Source organism: Nyctibius grandis, chromosome 4 (assembly GCF_013368605.1).
Source record: "Nyctibius grandis isolate bNycGra1 chromosome 4, bNycGra1.pri, whole genome shotgun sequence".
Classification (NCBI taxonomy): Eukaryota; Metazoa; Chordata; class Aves; order Nyctibiiformes; family Nyctibiidae; genus Nyctibius; species Nyctibius grandis.
The window spans coordinates 18,851,701-18,873,031 of NC_090661.1; the positions used below are offsets into that span (position 1 = coordinate 18,851,701).

Here is a 21,331-nt window from a genome sequence, read left to right on the forward strand (position 1 = left end):
TTAGACATTCATTTGTTCCTGAGAGGCCTTTATCTGGTTTGTTGCCTGTTGGGTGCTGCCTTGGGGAATGCACTCAGAGCTTACACAGCTGCATTTCTCCACATAGGTGTATGAGTGATCAAGATAGGTTCCATCACTGCACGTCAGAGTCACCTTTCTTTGGCTGGTCTTGATTTCCTGACAGCATGAGCATTTATGTTCCATTGTGTTCGCCTCTGGAGAATATCTTATTGCAAAATGAACAAAAGAGAAATATTAAGAAATTATGTGAGAAATACCACTGCCCCTCCCACCCATTACTAAATATAACCAGAAGTTGTGTGCTTGCATGTGGGACTATTGCTCAATATTACTATTCTTACAGTATTGTGATGAAATATAAGTTGCTCCTTACTGTAAAAAAGGATGGATCTAGCTCTTCATTAAGGCACAGAAAAAGTAAATGAATGTCTCTGTTTAGCCTGCATCCAGGGCTAAAAAATAACCAGCTGTTCTATCACCCAATGACCTCTCCCCAGCGAGAAAGCGAATTGGGAAAAGGAAAGGAGACCCGTGGGTTGAAATGGAAACAGATATAATAAAATAAGAAAACCAATATTAATACTAATGCTAATATAAAATACACAAAGTTATATTCAGCCCATATAGCGGTCGTGAGCTGGGCACTCCCAGAAGTGAATGCCAGATGCTGAACACTGTGAGCAACACAGCTCCAGCGAAAGCGTGACGGTCACAATGAATGGGAGTGTAGGCCTCGGGAGCAGAATGACAGGCAAGACCCTTCAGGGATGGCGACCATTGAGAAGAGAGGCCATTCCCAGCAAACTTTCCAATCTATAGTGCGCATGACATTTGTGGTATAGAATACTTCTGTTGGCCAGCCTGGGTCAGCTGCCCTAGCTTTCGCTCCTCCTAGCTTTAGTACCTGGCTAACTCAAAACTGCTAATGGCCTTGATCACCATGGAAACCCACATACCATGGCTGGCCACAAACTAAAACAAAGTGTCTTATCACCTTTGTTCCCACCCTATCGGATCTGCAATCTGCTCAAAAATGCAGCTTTCCTGAACAGAAAATTGATTCTATGAGTCTGCTCTAGTGAATGAAGGACAATGAATTAATCCAGATTACATATTAAGCCAGTCTAAAATGGGAGAATAGTGAGAAACAAATAACCTCACTTTTACATGGGAAAAATCAGAACTCAGGTTTACTCAATATGACACTGAACTGGCTGTTAAAACACTGTGAGTCTTGAGGTAACTAAGCTAGTACAACATCATGTCTGTTAAAAATTCTAGTTAGCACAATGGAAACACCTGATGACTGGGTGGATGTTAGACATACTAGAAAATTAATTGCGATTTGCTTTATGTAACTAGTGTAAAGAGTAAAAGACAAGAGACCACAATTATCTTTTATAGCACTTACCGTGAGTAAGCATCACAGCTGCCTTCACAGTATGTCATCTCAACAGGTGCAGGAGATACACATCCATGATATTTGATGACAGTAGTAGTATTGTGCTTCATACAACCTGTGGTTGTCACAAACCAAGGGAAAAGAGATTAAATATGTGCATATAAATAGATATCTGTGTATGATAGACAGTTTGTAGTAGAAAACTGAGATGGATGGAGCTGAAATAGGAAATTAGGTCACAGTGCATTTCTCTCTTAATTGCTGAGGACCAAACAATGACTCTTGCTGCTTGTGTTATCAGTAAATGAAAAATTCCCTTTTGCAGATGCAACTTTGGTGCAGGATGCAGAATAAGGAGCAGTACTGTGGCAAGTGCTCAATGCACACCCACCTCCCAGGACTGGCTTAACTTTCTTCCTTAAAGAGAATGTATCTATGGAAGTTGGAGAATAGTTATAGTTCTCTCCCTCCCACAAAAAGGCTAACATTTAACAGTAGGCGATGGGAAAATTCACCATATGCATGTTTTCCAAGGCCCTAAAGGGCATGCTGGAAATGTTCTGTTCCTTTCTTTTTCCACCTGTTTCCTTTCTCACCCCAGTGTGAGACGGTGTTCCCAAACTTGGTCTGTTCATCTCTTCTGTCTATGCATCTACCATGCAAGATGGACTAATATACCTATTAAGGCACATATTGTCATTACTTACTCTTCAGTTTTCCTTGGCACTCTTTACAGCAGCCATCATCAGATAGCGTGATGTCATCCTTGAGTGGGAAAACAGAAAAAGATAATTCAGGTTTCATATCTTCATACTAAAGCAGAGAATTTCCCTGCTTCCTAAGTTTCTCTGGCACCAGAAAGTTTTTTATATTGACATGAAATCTAATTTCAAGCAAGGCTAAAAACTAAGGGGACATAACTACTTCAATTCAATATTAATAAGATTTCTTTGAAAGCTGATGTGGATGGGGACTGGAACTGCTTTACTCTCATCGGAGTTCAATAGTAAAATTTCAGAAATCAAGCTTGTAGCACATGTGGGATATTTTGAGTGACCAGCGTTGGTACAAGTGAAAGATTATGTCAGACAGGGTAACACAATTAATGAAATAACTGACTCCCCAGATGTACGGGTCTGGTTCTATGCTGAGCTGTATTAAGTTGAATGATGTTGTGAACTGAAGCAGCTTATTTTCCTTCACCTTTACTCTCAATAAGTGAATTCTAAAAAATAATTTATAATCTTAAATAATATAGGAATAAAACCCCCATAATTTTTCAATAAGATTCTTGCTTCTAGGTCAACTTACATTTTTCAGACTCCAAAACATTATGCTGTACCCTTTTCTCTAGTGCCCAATCCTCAGTGAGGATTGATATAGCACCCATTTTAGTTTTGATTTGCTTTTCTGAAATGAAATTTGATGGGACCCAGATTCAGAGAGGATGAAATGAGAGCTACATCTTGTGTGATGCTTCTGCTAGGTATTTTCCTTGGACACCAGGATCCTTCTATCACTGGTGTTAGCCACTGCAACCTTTTCAAACATAAGAACTGGTAGAAGAGTACTTACTGGATCACAGTCATCAGGGTTAAAGGGAGGACAGCTTTTCTGTAAGACGACTTGAATGAACTGGTCATCATATTTTTCACATGTGTAAGTCGTACAATTATCACCAGGTAGGTTCCAGAATTCTCCAACCTGAAAGTAGTTAAAATTAAAGTGAATAAAAATCTTCCTACATAAAATTGAAACAAACAAACAAAAAAAACCCACCAGTGTCTTCTCATTGCTGCCTACTGTGGTTTGATTATTCTGAACAATTTCCTTGAATTTCAGCTGATAGTTACTTGTCATATTATCATACTGCTGTAAGTATGATAAGCATAGGATAAGCATGTGGACTCATTTGGAAAGATTAATTTGTGATTCAGTGGTTTTGTCATCAGAATTTATGGGTATGTCCACTCAGATTCATGGCAGAATTTCTGCTGACTTCACTGACTCATCCTGTCCTAAAGCTCTCAACTAACTTGAGGTTGGCTGTTTGGAGCAGAAAACTGCCTCCACAGATAAAATTATCCTTTGAGCAACATGGGTGCTATGTTTTCAGAGCTGAAGGCAATCAAGGGCCCATTGCTTTCACCTATGCATTTTTCTAAGCTGATTTCTGAAAGCCATTGTTCAGTATCACAGTTGCGTCCAGATGTCTTAGAACTGGAGTTTCATGGCTTAAGGTACTGTTTAAGCTGTGTGAGACGGACCATTCCATGCCTGAATAAGCATGTGTCTAACATGACAAAAGATGCAGCAAATAAATGTGACAAAGACAAGGAGAGAAAAGAGTGAAAAGACTAGCAGTGTTCACCAAAAGTGAACTAAAACTGGGATAGTTACTTGGAGCACACGTGTAATGTTGTCCCCCACAGTCACTATACAAGCCGCTGCCTTGCACGTGCCACAGCACTGTCCAGGTTTCTTTGTATACTTATAACCCTGTTTTGAAGGAAATAGAGAGGAAATGACATTGAGTCAGGACACTGACCTTAATTGGTGGGTATTTGAGCTGGGCGGGGTAGGAATTATTGACAGCAAAACAGCACTCACCACTGGGCAGTATGTGTCACAGATAACAGGCTCACACTTGACAGTAGCATGGTGAGGGCTTGAGTAAGAGGATTCAGAGCAGGTGCATTCTTCACAGGGGCCTGATGGAATGACAGTTCCAGGCTAGCAGAAGTCAGAAAAAAAGTCATTATTAGTCAGTAAAAACAAGTTACTTTGTGTATGTATGTCACAGACAATACAAAGCTGAACTATGTATGGGCTAAACAAGCCCATACTATGGGTTGTTTTATTTAAGCAGAGTTTCTGTTGTTGGTAATATCCATTTTGGAATTAAATTCTGCTAATGCAGAAAGGAGAGCTGAAAATGCTTTTGCTTATAAATAGTACGTTGATATGCTGACCTCAATTAAATAATTAATAACGTTTTATCTCAGGCCTTTCTGCAAAATATAGTCCATGATAGGATTCTCAAAAACACTGCATTGTGAACCTATGTGAAGGTGTATTTTTATAGTTACTCTGTGTACTTACTGCATAGTAGGTTTCATTGACTACACAGCCATGTTCTGTAAAGAAGGAAGAAAGATGGTGTCATAGAGGTATAAGTTTTAAGAAGCAGAAGTATGTGAAAAAACTGCTGCTTTTTTGGCCCAATATGGTAACAGAGATAATTTGCATCTTTCTCTTTTAAGGCTTTTTGTATTCATAAACTTAGAAAAATATAGCTGTGAATAGCACATGAAGAAGGTGCATAGTACTTACTGCATTCAAAGGTAGGACAGCATTTTCCAGGCTGCATTATTGTGATTACTTCCTGTCCCTCTAAGCACTGTGGTGTGACCTCAGGGCAGAGGCTAGTGTTGCAGTCTGTTTAGTGTAAGAGAATATAGAAAATAATGAACTCAGAATTTTTAAATTAAAGTGATTTTGTTTTGCATGAACTCCAGAAGTTTTCCTATGGGGCAAGTATGGTCTTGTTTACACAAGATAGTTTAATGACTAATTCAGTATATTTGCCCAGCTATTTTTAAAGTGAATGCGCTTTTCTATAATCTTCCTAAAACAAAGCATTGTCTGAGAAGAATAGAGTGGTGATTGCTGGAAAGAGATACTTCCAAAGAGAAATTTGTACCAACTGGGAAATCTGATGATTCTCAGAGGTTCAGGAACTTTCTTGAGCAATTTTTAAAAGTTCAAGACTTTTTTTTTAAGTTAAGATAATTTTTTTACACTGGTCTTCGAAACAGAAAATGCTTTGAGTAGTTTTTTGAATATTGTTTCAGGTGGTGGCAGCGTTAAAGGTTTTCAGTGTTAAATTATAGGAGATTTCCAGTTATTTTTCTGTGTCTAACTATGTAAAATCTTTTCATCTTTAAATTTCTTCTCTTCACACCTCTAGTAAATGCTCTGCAAGAAGGTCCTAAGAAGTGGGATGAGGAGAAAAGCATTATGAAATCAATGCAAAGTATTTAAAAAATGAGAAATTATTGCTGTAGTTCCCCAAAATGAATAGAGTATATTCCCCATGATAAAGAACTAAGGCAGTACTTACAGCACTCAGTCCTGGTACAGCATGGATCTTCTGGTATCTGTATCTGAACAGGCATGTAACCTGGTTCGTCACAAAATACTTGCTGTGTCGGAGGACATCTGTGTTTTGTACAGTGCACTTTAAGAGTGTTTTTGTCACAGACACATTCCTGGCAATCTTTTGTCCATTTTTCTCCTGGCTATGTTAAAAAGAAAAAGAAAAAAAAAAGGAAGACAATATTATATATAGATTCAAACCAAAATAATTTTATTTGTTTCTAGTTGACTTATTCATGGATACAGTGATACCTGATTACATCAGCCTTCTCATATTTCTACACTTTTTTAGATTTTATAAGAAACTCTCAAACTGAAGCTAATTAGGGGAAGATGCTGGAGACCACTGAAGGTTCTGAGCATGTTCACACAGCTATCACTTTATATTTATTAGTAGTGTTAGAATGAGGGATACAAGAGGTCTAAAGGAGAAGTGATTGAGCTTTGCATGTATTTTTGAATAAGAAATTATCATACGACATACTCATTTGCACACTAGGTTACAGAGAAGTTCCAGTAATTTGCATGCAGCTGAGGAACTAAGACTGCAGACTATTAATGTTATCAGCAACAGGTAAACTTTGTTACCCATCTGTCCCTTCATCTCTAGTAACTTTAGCGAGCCAAATCTGTGGAAATAAAAGAAGCACATCTGCCAGAGTTCCACTACTACCATCTATCTCTTTTTTTATCTTTCTCTCTTTTTTTATTTTTTTTCAGTATGTCAGGCGATGGTTATCGAAAGAATATCCCATCACTTAATGTTAAATTTCTTAGGGAGTAATGTGGTTTCTGCTCTGGCACCGATCATTATTTTTAAGACTAAAAAGGAATTAACATTTGGAAAAAAACTAAAGTCTCCCCCAACATAAGCAAAACTTTGGTTTTGTGAAACACTAAATATCCTCTTGCTTCACTTGTCTGTGCTTGATAAACCACACTGATTGTGATACTCACCCATCTGGATACTCCATTTGGTTCCCTACAAGCTGGAAAGAAAAGAAAAAATGAATGGAGATTTCCACCACTGAAAACTAACATGAAGGATTAAATTTGTGCTGTTTCAAATAGAAATAATGTGAAGATAAAACTAACAAGAAAATTAATATGCAGACTAGATCTTCTGAAATATGGAATTCTACCATCTTGGTAGGCGTCGTGTAAGAAAGGAAGATGGAAAAAAGGTAATATTGATTATTATTCGACTTTTAGATGGGGAGACTAAAGGAGCTTAAAGAGGCTGATTTGCCCATGATCTGACCATGTAGAAGATGGCAGTAGAACACGGGCCTTCTGACTATCAATGCTGATCTCTATTTATTCCCCAAACTAGCTACAGATTACTTACAGCATTCAGAGACACAGATGTTGCTGTCTTTACTCATGAGTGTCTTTCCTTCAGGACAGAAACATCCTTCAGTTACTCCGTAAGCGGGAAGTTCAACAACACTAGAGTGGGAAGAATGTATGTATGTGAGTACGTTTTTGCAGTGAAGCAAGAGAGAGAGCAGCATATGTAGAAGGTGGCCATGTCAGATACAAGGGAGACAAAAGACTGTACATTTTCTGAAGTGCAACAGGAAGTGCCTATTCATAGAGCTGATTGATATTTATAAATCTTGAATAAATTATCCAAATTCACAAGATATTTCATTATCTTGTGAAGTAACTCCATTTTCTAAGGAAAGTAGGTAGGTAAAAATAGAAAAAAAAGAAAAATATAAGAGGTTGTTTTGAGGCGGGTTTTTTTGTCTTTCCATACCTTGGATCACAGGTAAGAGGATTAATGGGCCCACACGGCTTGTATACCATGTTTGCTGGACAGTTGTATGCTGTATGGAAAAGAAGAAAAAAGATCAAAAATTTTGACAGTAGATTCTTTTTTGCAGAAAAAGTGACTACAGCTTTGCCTTCTTCATCTTCATCTTCTGTGAGTAAGGACATCGCTGTATTTCTGTAGACAGTAGTCAAGTGTTAGATTTAAGATCTGTTTACTGAATAAAACACTGATTACTACCATTTCTCACACACATTTTTGAGGTCTGTAATACTTACGGCATGTGTTGTTGGTCTTTCCTCTCCAATCAATGCAGACACCTCTAGAAGCACACTCTGTAGCATATATCTCCAAACTGGAACACTGCATGAATTCATCGGCTATGCGACATCCATCAAAAACACAGCCTTTGAAAAATGGTTCCGGTGGTATCACAGCATGGCATTCTGCGAAAATCCTGCAGACAGAAAAGGAACCAAACGCCTTTTATGTTAACCAGTCATCATACAAAATCTGTTCCTGTCAGACAGCATTTCCAGCTTAGCGGCATGTGACTCTCTGCTTCAGGAAGGAATGTATTATGAGAAACAAAACCATAAGAATGGCCAGTAATCTGGGAGATAGATTCAGGAAAGGAAAAGTTAGGAAATTTGAAGCTCTTTTTTTCTGAAGATGCTAATGGTCATAGTGTTTCTGTATGTGTACACAACTTTTCATCAGTCTAGAAATTTAATGAAAAAGGGAACTGCATCAGATTGAGGGAAAAGGGATGATAAAAGTAGCTGAGAGAGAGAAAAATTGCATCTACAATAGCTCATAACTTATTAGACACTGCAGCAAAAGTGTAAGAGAGCCTTTGTAAGTGACCCAGCTGAAAAAAAGCTTTTGTCAGAGCTAACACAAGTATAAGAAATACTGCAGGAAACAAGCCTTTGTGCTTTTGGAGCTGCATGTTTTACCTAAAATGTACAGAGAATGAAGGACGCTTTTTGTCTGAGATGTTTCTGTCTGCTCTGTTAACCTGGTTGGTAACCAGGTTCTTTATTGTTTGTACTGAAAGCCCACTTCAAATTTAGAGTTCAGTCTTTATTTAATAGTGTAACTAAGAGTGAGTGAGCACACCCTGGAAGGTAGGGAGGGAGAAAGATAATATACATCTGTGTGGTTGCAATCCAGGGAGTATGGATTTTTAGTGCTTGCTGCATCCCTGGTTTTCTGACTTCAACTCTCCTTGCTCAATCACCTTTGGCATGCATGTCATTAAAGAAGAGCAGGTATTTTTGCAAAGGTCTTATACTACATATATCCTGTCATTAAGCTGACATTTTCAGCTATTATCATATGCTAGGGCTATAGTTCTTACTCTTCTTTTAAGATACAGAAACAGTTTTGTCTAGAAAGAGTGAATTAATTCAGTTTTTTTCTTACTCGCTCCAGATAAGCTTGCAGAGATGAGGTGTTTCACAGTGAGGCTTTGGTGGAGGTGTGGTTATGGCTGGTGGTATCGGTACTCCATGGCATGACTTGTTGTTATCAACAATCCAGTGATGAGCCATTTGGGGACAGGAAGAAATGATCTTACCACTTGGTAAGCGGCATTCATCTAATTTGTTATTTGTACATGTTCCTGGAAGAGACAAGCTATGTAAGTCTCATAAGCCACACTGGAGATGCACAATACATTATCGTGCTGATATCACCTTTAGATGTGATGTGCTCATGAAATGTATGAGGTGCCTTGCTTCATAGGGAGTGCTTTCTTTACAGTTACATGAACTTTAATTTAGGTTAGGGAAAACCAAACAAACCTAAATCCCCAGTCCCAAAGAAAAATAAACAGGTTGGTGAAATATTAAGCTCTTGATACTACAGAAGTTGAAGAGCAGAACTGTTTTCATTTCCATTTTACTGCTGTTTGAAAATTTCTGTCAGTCATGAGACTGCATAGCCAGAGTGGGCGAGAATAACCACAGAAGGATGGGGAAAGGGTCCCACCTCCAATTAGTGTATCTATCTTACCACACTGTCCTTCAGTGTTGTTGCCAAATTTGCTGTATGGGAGTTTCACGGAGAAAATCAGCCCACTAAAGGTGATGGTTGCGCCAATCTCTGGAATTTCAACAATCATGTTGATGCCAAGTGTGGAGAAAGAAATGCCATCTTTTTTGAAGCCTGGTTTGACAATCTTTTTGTTGAAGTACATCTGAATGCAGGGTTAAAAAAACCACAATTTCAGAACAAGCACTGCTTCTGCCTGATTTTTTTAAATAATGTTTTTTCTAATCTTCATAATCATGCATTACTCCATATTGTGGTGCATCACATCCAGTGCCCATTGTCATCACAATAACAGCATATATGTGCATATATTAATATGTTATATTAATACCTCAGCTTGTATTGCTATATTGCTACAGTGTGATAATAATCAGTGGTCTCTATGTACTGTGTGCAGACTGTGTGCTAACGCACAGCATTCCAAATCCAAGTATTTTCTTTGTATCCCTCACCATTTTGTTTATTGTAAATATTTTTCATGTGAAAATAAGAGGTAGTTTTCTTTAACTACAGAAATATTCCTGCAATTATTATGTAATAACTTTGCTGCAAAATCACATTGGCCCTATACGACATGTTGCTTGACATTGGAAGAGTTGTCTGAATTCAAAATGAAGTCAATGTCCCTGGTGCCAGTTTTATGTAGCAGTCATATTTATTCATAAACCTAAGCTGTTCCATTTGCAGCCTGCATCTTATATGATCTAACGAAGGTGGACATATTTGCTTAATACTTTTTGTCAGGAATTATTCTGCAACTTTCTTCTCATTGAAATGGGATAAAGTAAGAGTTAAAACTGTCAGTAACTGTTTTCTTTCACAGGGAATCACTGGACCAATTGTTTCAGCATGCCTTTCTGACTCTAGGTAAGGAGAATGTGGCATAGGTCTGTAGGGGGAGAGTGCATATTGAGGCAAACATTTCCTCCAACCTCTTTGTGTTCTCTAATAAACTAGTAAATTCCCCAGTGTAACAGTGGGACTGACTTATTGTTTTAACTGCCTTGCCAGCACTAGTTTAGGATCGTGAAGGTGAAGTGACAACCCCAGTCACCCCTTCAGCTATACCTCTCTTCCCAGCAGGGAATTGGAGGGGGAATCATGTCATGGCTCTGTTTGGTGCCTGAAGTTCCCTGTGCAGAGGAAACAGTCCCTAGTCATCCAGCTGGTAAGGGATACAAACCCATCTTCACCATGAGAGAAGAATCACGCTTGTGTTTTGCACTTGTGTTTCTTCATAATGTGTTTGTTTACATAAGTGAATGGCACAATGTACTAGTTTTCATGAAACATGAATCAAGCACCAGTGTAAGCATTCTTTCTGTCTTCTCTATCAGCTGTATTAGTCTGTTTCCTAGTGTTATTTTTATATATACATATATGCACATAATATATTTATGTTGGCATAGTGCTAAGCTGTTTCTGACATTTTGTTCTTAGAAACTGGTGTAATCTTTTTTATTCCTAAAGATACCCCCTGCCCTCATCACCTCCATCATATGATATTCTAATAGACTGTATTTCAAATCAGTATCAGTAAGGCCAATGGACCTTATTTCTTTTTTGCAAAAATAGAGAAATAAAAGATGTGTATTTTACCACATTGGTCATCACACCATTCATGAGTTCACGGGTCAGCACCACTTCTGCAGATTTGTAGAAAATAATAATGGATTTAGGGCAGGAAAGTCCATCTTTTGAATCGCAGTAATAATTGTCTATGTAAACACGGAAGTTGTCATATTTAGGTACAATCTGTTTCACCAGAACGTAAGTGCAGTTTTCAAGGAAAGTATAGTAGGTTCCATCAAAAGTAATATAATGAGGATCACCCCATCCACTGCATACACCTGGTAGAGAGAAAATATTTAGAAGATTAACACGAAAATTAACGTAGAAGAAAGAATTTAGAAGCTGAAGTGAATATACTACAATTTATAGAGCAACCCTAAAAAAACAAAATGCCCATACAATCTGTGCAATGTTCTGCGTTTTTTCAAAAAAAGTTAATATACTGGTGCTTACATTGACACTCATAATGGTAACAGCAGCCATTTTCATCAGGTACCAGTATTGCCGGATATTTGTTTGCACAGGTAATTTCCTTTACAGGTGCGCAGCGCGTTGGAATTACTTCTACCTTGTTGTCTCCTTTACAGATGAGTTCTGTACAGTTGGATAATTTGTATCTTTGTCCAGGCTGCCAAATGAAAAAAAAATTGCTTTCACTGGAGTTTGCAAACACATATGAACTTTACTCATATTTTTAGTTTAATGGAATGTTGTTTCCAGTAATGGTATTGTTGGAAAGGAAATTAATGTGTGTTACTTCTCTTCAACTTATGGTACTAATGATTTATAATGTTGACCAGAGGTATTCGTAATTCTGACCATGATATGGAGGATCAGAAACTGTTTTGTTTTCCAAATCTGAATCAAAGACTAAAATGAAAATCTTCACTGATGGATAGAACTGATAGAACAAGGTTGTCAATACTCTACACAATTAATTTTTTTTGTGCTAAAAGGAGGTGGGAATCTTAATTCCAACTATTTCTTCTGCATGAGGAGCTCTTCTGAGGTTTGGGGGGATAGGTTTTAAGTTAAAAGAACTGATGTCCTTTCTACTAGCTATGTGTACTGTACTTCACTATCAGAAGAGATCATCACTATAAAAAAAAAAAGAATGTGTACAAAAGTACAGGAGAACAGAAAGAGATACAAGTCTTCACAGAAGCTTGAATATATCTGTATAGTGAAGAGACAAAATGCACAAGAAAATTTCCTCTACGATTTCAGTAAGCAAGTTTGCTATTTATGCAATGCAGTGCATCAGGAAGTGTTTTACTAGCACTAAAATCATTAGAAAACGTTCTTATAGCTTGCATTCTCAGTATGAAAAAAAATTATAAAGACAGCACATAAAAATTTTATGTCATGTATATTGCCCCTCACTAGTAACACCTATTCTGGCAATCTGCACATGTACGGTTTAAAGACTGCAAACTGTTCCTTTCCGGTTATCAAACTAATATTGATGTTATTTCAACAAGCATAACATAAAACAGAAGCTACATACCTGTAGAGGAGGGTAAGTAGCAGAAACACAACCGTGAAAAGGAACTCTTCCAGAAGTGGTAGGTAGAGGAACTGATGTTATTACAGTAGACCACTCAGGGGAACTGGTAGTTAGAGGAGTAGTAAAGTTACAATGTACAGTGTGTCGTTCAACTGTACATGTTGGACTACAGATGGCATAAAATCTACATCCATCACTATCCATTCTGTTGTAAATCAAATCACCTGAAGAAAAAAAGTACAGTAAGACACAAAGAAAAAATATGAGAAAAAGTCCAAAAAATAAACACAGCACTTATAAAATTTTCCAAGAAAAATTAGTGAATATATAGAAAAGAAAATGAAAAAACCTGATGATAAATAAATACAAAAAATAAAATATGAGATATATAGATTGATAAGAAAACATAAACTCACCAGGAGAAAAAATAGAATCGCCAATTTTACAGAAACATGGTGTTGTGACTGTGGTGGAGGTTGTGGCGGTGCTGGTGGAGCTGCGGGGGGTGATGGTTGGTGTGGGCTGGTGGTGGGCAAGGGGCTGCTGGTTGGGCAGTTGTAGTTGGGGCTGCAGCAGAGGACACGGATCTTGTAGTTGAAGGCACATCCTCAATTTCGCCCGTCTGGTTCTTCGTTCTTGCACACCAGTCCAAAGTGGAGACGTCGCACTGCACGACCTGCCCGACGGATTCGATGGAAACCTCGGGGTAGTCCCTCCGCCTGGCACTCGATTTCCTTTGGATGTTGACAGACTTCCTTCCCGGCGGCCCGGATGCGCCTGGTAGGTTTCAAAGTCTCCCTGGTTGGGCCCCGAGGAGGGGAAGTCGACGTCGAACCATTCGCTCCAGGAGCACAGCTCGGGTTCGCAGGCGGTAGTGGACTGGGTTGGTGGTGGAGGTCACGCTGGGGGAGTATGTGGTAGGTGTCGGCGTGGGGCTGGTGGTGCTGGTGGAGGTTTGCAGTGTGGTTTCTGAGGAGGTGGGCAGCGTGGTGGAGGAGTAGGGCGTGGAGGTGGAGGTCGTGACGGTGGTGGAGGTTGTGGCGGTGCTGGTGGAGCTGCGGGGGGTGATGGTGGTGGGGCTGGTGGTGGGCAAGGGGCTGCTGGTTGGGCAGTTGTAGTTGGGGCTGCAGCAGAGGACGCGGATCTTGTAGTTGAGGCACATCCTCAATTTGCCCGTCTGGTCTTCGTTCTTGCACACCAGTCCAAAGTGGACGTCGCACTGCACGACCTGCCCGACGGATTCGATGGAAACCTCGGGGTAGTCCTCCGCCTGGCACTCGATTTCCTTGGATGTTGACAGACTTCCTTCCCGGCGGCCCGGATGCGCTGGTAGGTTTCAAAGTCTCCCTGGTTGGGCCCTGAGGAGGGGAAGTCGACGTCGAACCATTCGCTCCAGGAGCACAGCTCGGGTTCGCAGGCGGTAGTGGACTGGGTGGTGGTGGAGGTCACGCTGGGGGAGTATGTGGTAGGTGTCGGCGTGGGGCTGGTGGTGCTGGTGGAGGTTTGCAGTGTGGTTCTGAGGAGGTGGCAGCGTGGTGGAGGAGTAGGGCGTGGAGGTGGAGGTCGTGACTGTGGTGGAGGTTGTGGCGGTGCTGGTGGAGCTGCGGGGGGTGATGGTGGTGGGGCTGGTGGTGGGCAAGGGGCTGCTGGTTGGGCAGTTGTAGTTGGGGCTGCAGCAGAGGACGCGGATCTTGTAGTTTGAGGCACATCCTCATTTGCCCGTCTGGTCTTCGTTCTTGCACACCAGTCCAAAGTGGACGTCGCACTGCACGACCTGCCCGACGGATTCGATGGAAACCTCGGGGGTAGTCCTCCGCCTGGCACTCGATTTCCTTTGGATGTTGACAGACTTCCTTCCCGGCGGCCCGATGCGCTGGTAGGTTTCCAAAGTCTCCCTGGTTGGGCCCGAGGAGGGAAGTCGACGTCGAACCATTCGCTCCAGGAGCACAGCTCGGGTTCGCAGGCGGTAGTGGACTGGGTGGTGGTGGAGGTCACGCTGGGGGAGTATGTGGTAGGTGTCGGCGTGGGGCTGGTGGTGCTGGTGGAGGTTTTGCAGTGTGGTTTCTGAGGAGGTGGGCAGCGTGGTGGAGGAGTAGGGCGTGGAGGTGGAGGTCGTGACTGTGGTGGAGGTTGTGGCGGTGCTGGTGGAGCTGCGGGGGGTGATGGTGGTGGGCTGGTGGTGGGCAAGGGGCTGCTGGTTGGTCAGTTTGTGTTGGGGCTGCAGCAGAGGACGCGGATCTTGTAGTTGAGGCACATCCTCAATTTGCCCGTCTGGTCTTCGTTCTTGCACACCAGTCCAAAGTGGACGTCGCACTGCACGACCTGCCCGACGGATTCGATGGAAACCTCGGGTAGTCCTCCGCCTGGCACTCGATTTCCTTTGGATGTTGACAGACTTCCTTCCCGGCGGCCCGGATGCGCTGGTAGGTTTCAAAGTCTCCCTGGTTGGGCCCCGAGGAGGGGAAGTCGACGTCGAACCATTCGCTCCAGGAGCACAGCTCGGGTTCGCAGGCGGTAGTGGACTGGTGGTGGTGGAGGTCACGCTGGGGGAGTATGTGGTAGGTGTCGGCGTGGGCTGGTGGTGCTGGTGGAGGTTTTGCAGTGTGGTTTCTGAGGAGGTGGCAGCGTGGTGGAGGAGTAGGGCGTGGAGGTGGAGGTCGTGACTGTGGTGGAGGTTGTGGCGGTGCTGGTGGAGCTGCGGGGGGTGATGGTGGTGGGGCTGGTGGTGGGCAAGGGGCTGCTGGTTGGGCAGTTGTAGTTGGGGCTGCAGCAGAGGACGCGGATCTTGTAGTTGAGGCACATCCTCAATTTGCCCGTCTGGTCTTCGTTCTTGCACACCAGTCCAAAGTGGACGTCGCACTGCACGACCTGCCCGACGGATTCGATGGAAACCTCGGGGTAGTCCTCCGCCTGGCACTCGATTTCCTTTGGATGTTGACAGACTTCCTTCCCGGCGGCCCGGATGCGCTGGTAGGTTTCAAAGTCTCCCTGGTTGGGCCCTGAGGAGGGGAAGTCGACGTCGAACCATTCGCTCCAGGAGCACAGCTCGGGTTCGCAGGCGGTAGTGGACTGGGTGGTGGTGGAGGTCACGCTGGGGGAGTATGTGGTAGGTGTCGGCGTGGGGCTGGTGGTGCTGGTGGAGGTTTGCAGTGTGGTTTCTGAGGAGGTGGGCAGCGTGGTGGAGGAGTAGGGCGTGGAGGTGGAGGTCGTGACTGTGGCGGAGGTTGTGGCGGTGCTGGTGGAGCTGCGGGGGGTGATGGTGGTGGGGCTGGTGGTGGGCAAGGGGCTGCTGGTTGGGCAGTTGTAGTTGGGGCTGCAGCAGAGGACGCGGATCTTGTAGTTGAGGCACATCCTCAATTTGCCCGTCTGGTCTTCGTTCTTGCACACCAGTCCAAAGTGGACGTCGCACTGCACGACCTGCCCGACGGATTCGATGGAAACCTCGGGGTAGTCCTCCGCCTGGCACTCGATTTCCTTTGGATGTTGACAGACTTCCTTCCCGCGGCCCGGATGCGCTGGTAGTTTCAAAGTCTCCCTGGTTGGGCCCCGAGGAGGGGAAGTCGACGTCGAACCATTCGCTCCAGGAGCACAGCTCGGGTTCGCAGGCGGTAGTGGACTGGGTGGTGGTGGAGGTCACGCTGGGGGAGTATGTGGTAGGTGTCGGCGTGGGGCTGGTGGTGCTGGTGGAGGTTTGCAGTGTGGTTTCTGAGGAGGTGGGCAGCGTGGTGGAGGAGTAGGGCGTGGAGGTGGAGGTCGTGACTGTGGTGGAGGTTGTGGCGGTGCTGGTGGAGCTGCGGGGGGTGATGGTGGTGGGGCTGGTGGTGGGCAATGGGGCTGCTGTTGGGCAGTTGTAGTTGGGGCTGCAGCAGAGGACGCGGATCTTGTAGTTGAGGCACATCCTCAATTTGCCCGTCTGGTCTTCGTTCTTGCACACCAGTCCAAAGTGGACGTCGCACTGCACGACCTGCCCGACGGATTCGATGGAAACCTCGGGGTAGTCCTCCGCCTGGCACTCGATTTCCTTTGGATGTTGACAGACTTCCTTCCCGGCGGCCCGGATGCGCTGGTAGGTTTCAAAGTCTCCCTGGTTGGGCCCCGAGGAGGGAAGTCGACGTCGAACCATTCGCTCCAGGAGCACAGCTCGGGTTCGCAGGCGGTAGTGGACTGGGTGGTGGTGGAGGTCACGCTGGGGGAGTATGTGGTAGGTGTCGGCGTGGGGCTGGTGGTGCTGGTGGAGGTTTGCAGTGTGGTTTCTGAGGAGGTGGGCAGCGTGGTGGAGGAGTAGGGCGTGGAGGTGGAGGTCGTGACTGTGGTGGAGGTTTGTGGCGGTGCTGGTGGCGCGGGGGGGGGTGATGGTGGTGGGGCTGGTGGTGGGCAAGGGGCTGCTGGTTGGGCAGTTGTAGTTGGGGCTGCAGCAGAGGACGCGGATCTTGTAGTTGAGGCACATCCTCAATTTGCCCGTCTGGTCTTCGTTCTTGCACACCAGTCCAAAGTGGACGTCGCACTGCACGACCTGCCCGACGGATTCGATGGAAACCTCGGGGTAGTCCTCCGCCTGGCACTCGATTTCCTTTGGATGTTGACAGACTTCCTTCCCGGCGGCCCGGATGCGCTGGTAGGTTTCAAAGTCTCCCTGGTTGGGCCCCGAGGAGGGGAAGTCGACGTCGAACATTCGCTCCAGGAGCACAGCTCGGGTTCGCAGGCGGTAGTGGACTGGGTGGTGGTGGAGGTCACGCTGGGGGAGTATGTGGTAGGTGTCGGCGTGGGGCTGGTGGTGCTGGTGGAGGTTTGCAGTGTGGTTTCTGAGGAGGTGGGCAGCGTGGTGGAGGAGTAGGGCGTGGAGGTGGAGGTCGTGACTGTGGTGGAGGTTGTGGCGGTGCTGGTGGAGCTGCGGGGGGTGATGGTGTGGGGCTGGTGGTGGGCAAGGGGCTGCTGGTTGGGCAGTTGTAGTTGGGGCTGCAGCAGAGGACGCGGATCTTGTAGTTGAGGCACATCCTCAATTTGCCCGTCTGGTCTTCGTTCTTGCACACCAGTCCAAAGTGGACGTCGCACTGCACGACCTGCCCGACGGATTCGATGGAAACCTCGGGGTAGTCCTCCGCCTGGCACTCGATTTCCTTTGGATGTTGACAGACTTCCTTCCCGGCGGCCCGGATGCGCTGGTAGGTTTCAAAGTCTCCCTGGTTGGGCCCCGAGGAGGGGAAGTCGACGTCGAACCATTCGCTCCAGGAGCACAGCTCGGGTTCGCAGGCGGTAGTGGACTGGGTGGTGGTGGAGGTCACGCTGGGGGGGAGTATGTGGTAGGTGTCGGCGTGGGCTGGTGGTGCTGGTGGAGGTTTGCAGTGTGGTTTCTGAGGAGGTGGGCAGCGTGGTGGAGGAGTAGGGCGTGGAGGTGGAGGTCGTGACTGTGGTGGAGGTTGTGGCGGTTGCTGGTGGAGCTGCGGGGGTGATGGTGGTGGGGCTGGTGGTGGGCAAGGGGCTGCTGGTTGGGCAGTTGTAGTTGGGGCTGCAGCAGAGGACAGCGGATCTTGTAGTTGAGGCACATCCTCAATTTGCCCGTCTGGTCTTCGTTCTTGCACACCAGTCCAAGTGGACGTCGCACTGCACGACCTGCCCGACGGATTCGATGGAACCTCGGGGTAGTCCTCCGCCTGGCACTCGATTTCCTTTGGATGTTGACAGACTTCCTTCCCGGCGGCCCGGATGCGCTGGTAGGTTTCAAAGTCTCCCTGGTTGGGCCCGAGGAGGGGAAGTCGACGTCGAACCATTCGCTCCAGGAGCACAGCTCGGGTTCGCAGGCGGTAGTGGACTGGGTGGTGGTGGAGGTCACGCTGGGGGAGTATGTGGTAGGTGTCGGCGTGGGGCTGGTGGTGCTGGTGGAGGTTTGCAGTGTGGTTTCTGAGGAGGTGGGCAGCGTGGTGGAGGAGTAGGGCGTGGAGGTGGAGGTCGTGACTGTGGTGGAGGTTGTGGCGGTGCTGGTGGAGCTGCGGGGGGTGATGGTGGTGGGGCTGGTGGTGGGCAAGGGGCTGCTGGTTGGGCAGTTGTAGTTGGGGCTGCAGCAGAGGACGCGGATCTTGTAGTTGAGGCACATCCTCAATTTGCCCGTCTGGTCTTCGTTCTTGCACACCAGTCCAAAGTGGACGTCGCACTGCACGACCTGCCCGACGGATTCGATGGAAACCTCGGGGTAGTCCTCCGCCTGGCACTCGATTTCCTTTGGATGTTGACAGACTTCCTTCCCGGCGGCCCGGATGCGCTGGTAGGTTTCAAAGTCTCCCTGGTTGGGCCCTGAGGAGGGGAAGTCGACGTCGAACCATTCGCTCCAGGAGCACAGCTCGGGTTCGCAGGCGGTAGTGGACTGGGTGGTGGTGGAGGTCACGCTGGGGGAGTATGTGGTAGGTGTTCGGCGTGGGGCTGGTGGTGCTGGTGGAGGTTTTGCAGTGTGGTTTCTGAGGAGGTGGGCAGCGTGGTGGAGGAGTAGGGCGTGAGGTGGAGGTCGTGACTGTGGTGGAGGTTGTGGCGGTGCTGGTGGAGCTGCGGGGGGTGATGGTGGTGGGGCTGGTGGTGGGCAAGGGGCTGCTGGTTGGGCAGTTGTAGTTGGGGCTGCAGCAGAGGACGCGGATCTTGTAGTTGAGGCACATCCTCAATTTGCCGTCTGGTCTTCGTTCTTGCACACCAGTCCAAAGTGGACGTCGCACTGCACGACCTGCCCGACGGATTCGATGGAAACCTCGGGGTAGTCCTCCGCCTGGCACTCGATTTCCTTTGGATGTTGACAGACTTCCTTCCCGGCGGCCCGGATGCGCTGGTAGGTTTCAAAGTCTCCCTGGTTGGGCCCCGAGGAGGGGAAGTCGACGTCGAACCATTCGCTCCAGGAGCACAGCTCGGGTTCGCAGGCGGTAGTGGACTGGGTGGTGGTGGAGGTCACGCTGGGGGAGTATGTGGTAGGTGTCGGCGTGGGGCTGGTGGTGCTGGTGGAGGTTTGCAGTGTGGTTTCTGAGGAGGTGGGCAGCGTGGTGGAGGAGTAGGGCGTGGAGGTGGAGGTCGTGACTGTGGTGGAGGTTGTGGCGGTGCTGGTGGAGCTGCGGGGGGTGATGGTGGTGGGGCTGGTGGTGGGCAAGGGGCTGCTGGTTGGGCAGTTGTAGTTGGGGCTGCAGCAGAGGACGCGGAGCTTGTAGTTGAGGCACATCCTCAATTTGCCCGTCTGGTCTTCGTTCTTGCACACCAGTCCAAAGTGGACGTCGCACTGCACGACCTGCCCGACGGATTCGATGGAAACCTCGGGGTAGTCCTCCGCCTGGCACTCGATTTCCTTTGGATGTTGACAGACTTCCTTCCCGGCGGCCCGGATGCGCTGGTAGGTTTCAAAGTCTCCCTGGTTGGGCCCTGAGGAGGGGAAGTCGACGTCGAACCATTCGCTCCAGGAGCACAGCTCGGGTTCGCAGGCGGTAGTGGACTGGGTGGTGGTGGAGGTCACGCTGGGGGAGTATGTGGTAGGTGTCGGCGTGGGGCTGGTGGTGCTGGTGGAGGTTTGCAGTGTGGTTTCTGAGGAGGTGGGCAGCGTGGTGGAGGAGTAGGGCGTGGAGGTGGAGGTCGTGACTGTGGTGGAGGTTGTGGCGGTGCTGGTGGAGCTGCGGGGGGTGATGGTGGTGGGGCTGGTGGTGGGCAAGGGGCTGCTGGTTGGGCAGTTGTAGTTGGGGCTGCAGCAGAGGACGCGGATCTTGTAGTTGAGGCACATCCTCAATTTGCCCGTCTGGTCTTCGTTCTTGCACACCAGTCCAAAGTGGACGTCGCACTGCACGACCTGCCCGACGGATTCGATGGAAACCTCGGGGTAGTCCTCCGCCTGGCACTCGATTTCCTTTGGATGTTGACAGACTTCCTTCCCGGCGGCCCGGATGCGCTGGTAGGTTTCAAAGTCTCCCTGGTTGGGCCCCGAGGAGGGGAAGTCGACGTCGAACCATTCGCTCCAGGAGCACAGCTCGGGTTCGCAGGCGGTAGTGGACTGGGTGGTGGTGGAGGTCACGCTGGGGGAGTATGTGGTAGGTGTCGGCGTGGGGCTGGTGGTGCTGGTGGAGGTTTGCAGTGTGGTTTCTGAGGAGGTGGGCAGCGTGGTGGAGGAGTAGGGCGTGGAGGTGGAGGTCGTGACTGTGGTGGAGGTTGTGGCGGTGCTGGTGGAGCTGCGGGGGTGATGGTGGTGGGGCTGGGGGTGGGCAAGGGGCTGCTGGTTGGGCAGTTGTAGTTGGGGCTGCAGCAGAGGACGCGGATCTTGTAGTTGAGGCACATCCTCAATTTGCCCGTCTGGTCTTCGTTCTTGCACACCAGTCCAAAGTGGACGTCGCACTGCACGACCTGCCCGACGGATTCGATGGAAACCTCGGGGTAGTCCTCCGCCTGGCACTCGATTTCCTTTGGATGTTGACAGACTTCCTTCCCGGCGGCCCGGATGCGCTGGTAGGTTTCAAAGTCTCCCTGGTTGGGCCCCGAGGAGGGGAAGTCGACGTCGAACCATTCGCTCCAGGAGCACAGCTCGGGTTCGCAGGCGGTAGTGGACTGGGTGGTGGTGGAGGTCACGCTGGGGGAGTATGTGGTAGGTGTCGGCGTGGGGCTGGTGGTGCTGGTGGAGGTTTGCAGTGTGGTTTCTGAGGAGGTGGGCAGCGTGGTGGAGGAGTAGGGCGTGGAGGTGGAGGTCGTGACTGTGGTGGAGGTTGTGGCGGTGCTGGTGGAGCTGCGGGGGGTGATGGTGGTGGGGCTGGTGGTGGGCAAGGGGCTGCTGGTTGGGCAGTTGTAGTTGGGGCTGCAGCAGAGGACGCGGATCTTGTAGTTGAGGCACATC

General features: G+C 47.2%; 1 protein-coding gene across 1 annotated transcript; it reads right to left on the reverse strand.

Moving 5' to 3' along the window:
• Window positions 1-21,330, reverse strand: LOC137663158 (mucin-5AC-like). Its single transcript, XM_068400068.1, is given in 25 exon segments — window positions 1-226; window positions 1,433-1,538; window positions 2,131-2,188; window positions 2,999-3,127; window positions 4,034-4,156; window positions 5,547-5,724; window positions 7,344-7,413; window positions 7,637-7,815; window positions 8,787-8,985; window positions 9,378-9,561; window positions 11,016-11,266; window positions 11,442-11,616; window positions 13,331-13,821; window positions 14,215-15,067; window positions 15,070-16,030; window positions 16,068-17,128; window positions 17,230-17,393; window positions 17,396-17,730; window positions 17,762-18,001; window positions 18,129-18,898; window positions 18,900-19,150; window positions 19,153-19,629; window positions 19,632-19,677; window positions 19,721-20,522; window positions 20,645-21,330. Coding segments are annotated over 25 exon segments (9,015 nt in total).
• Window position 21,331: the final 1 nt, after the last annotated feature.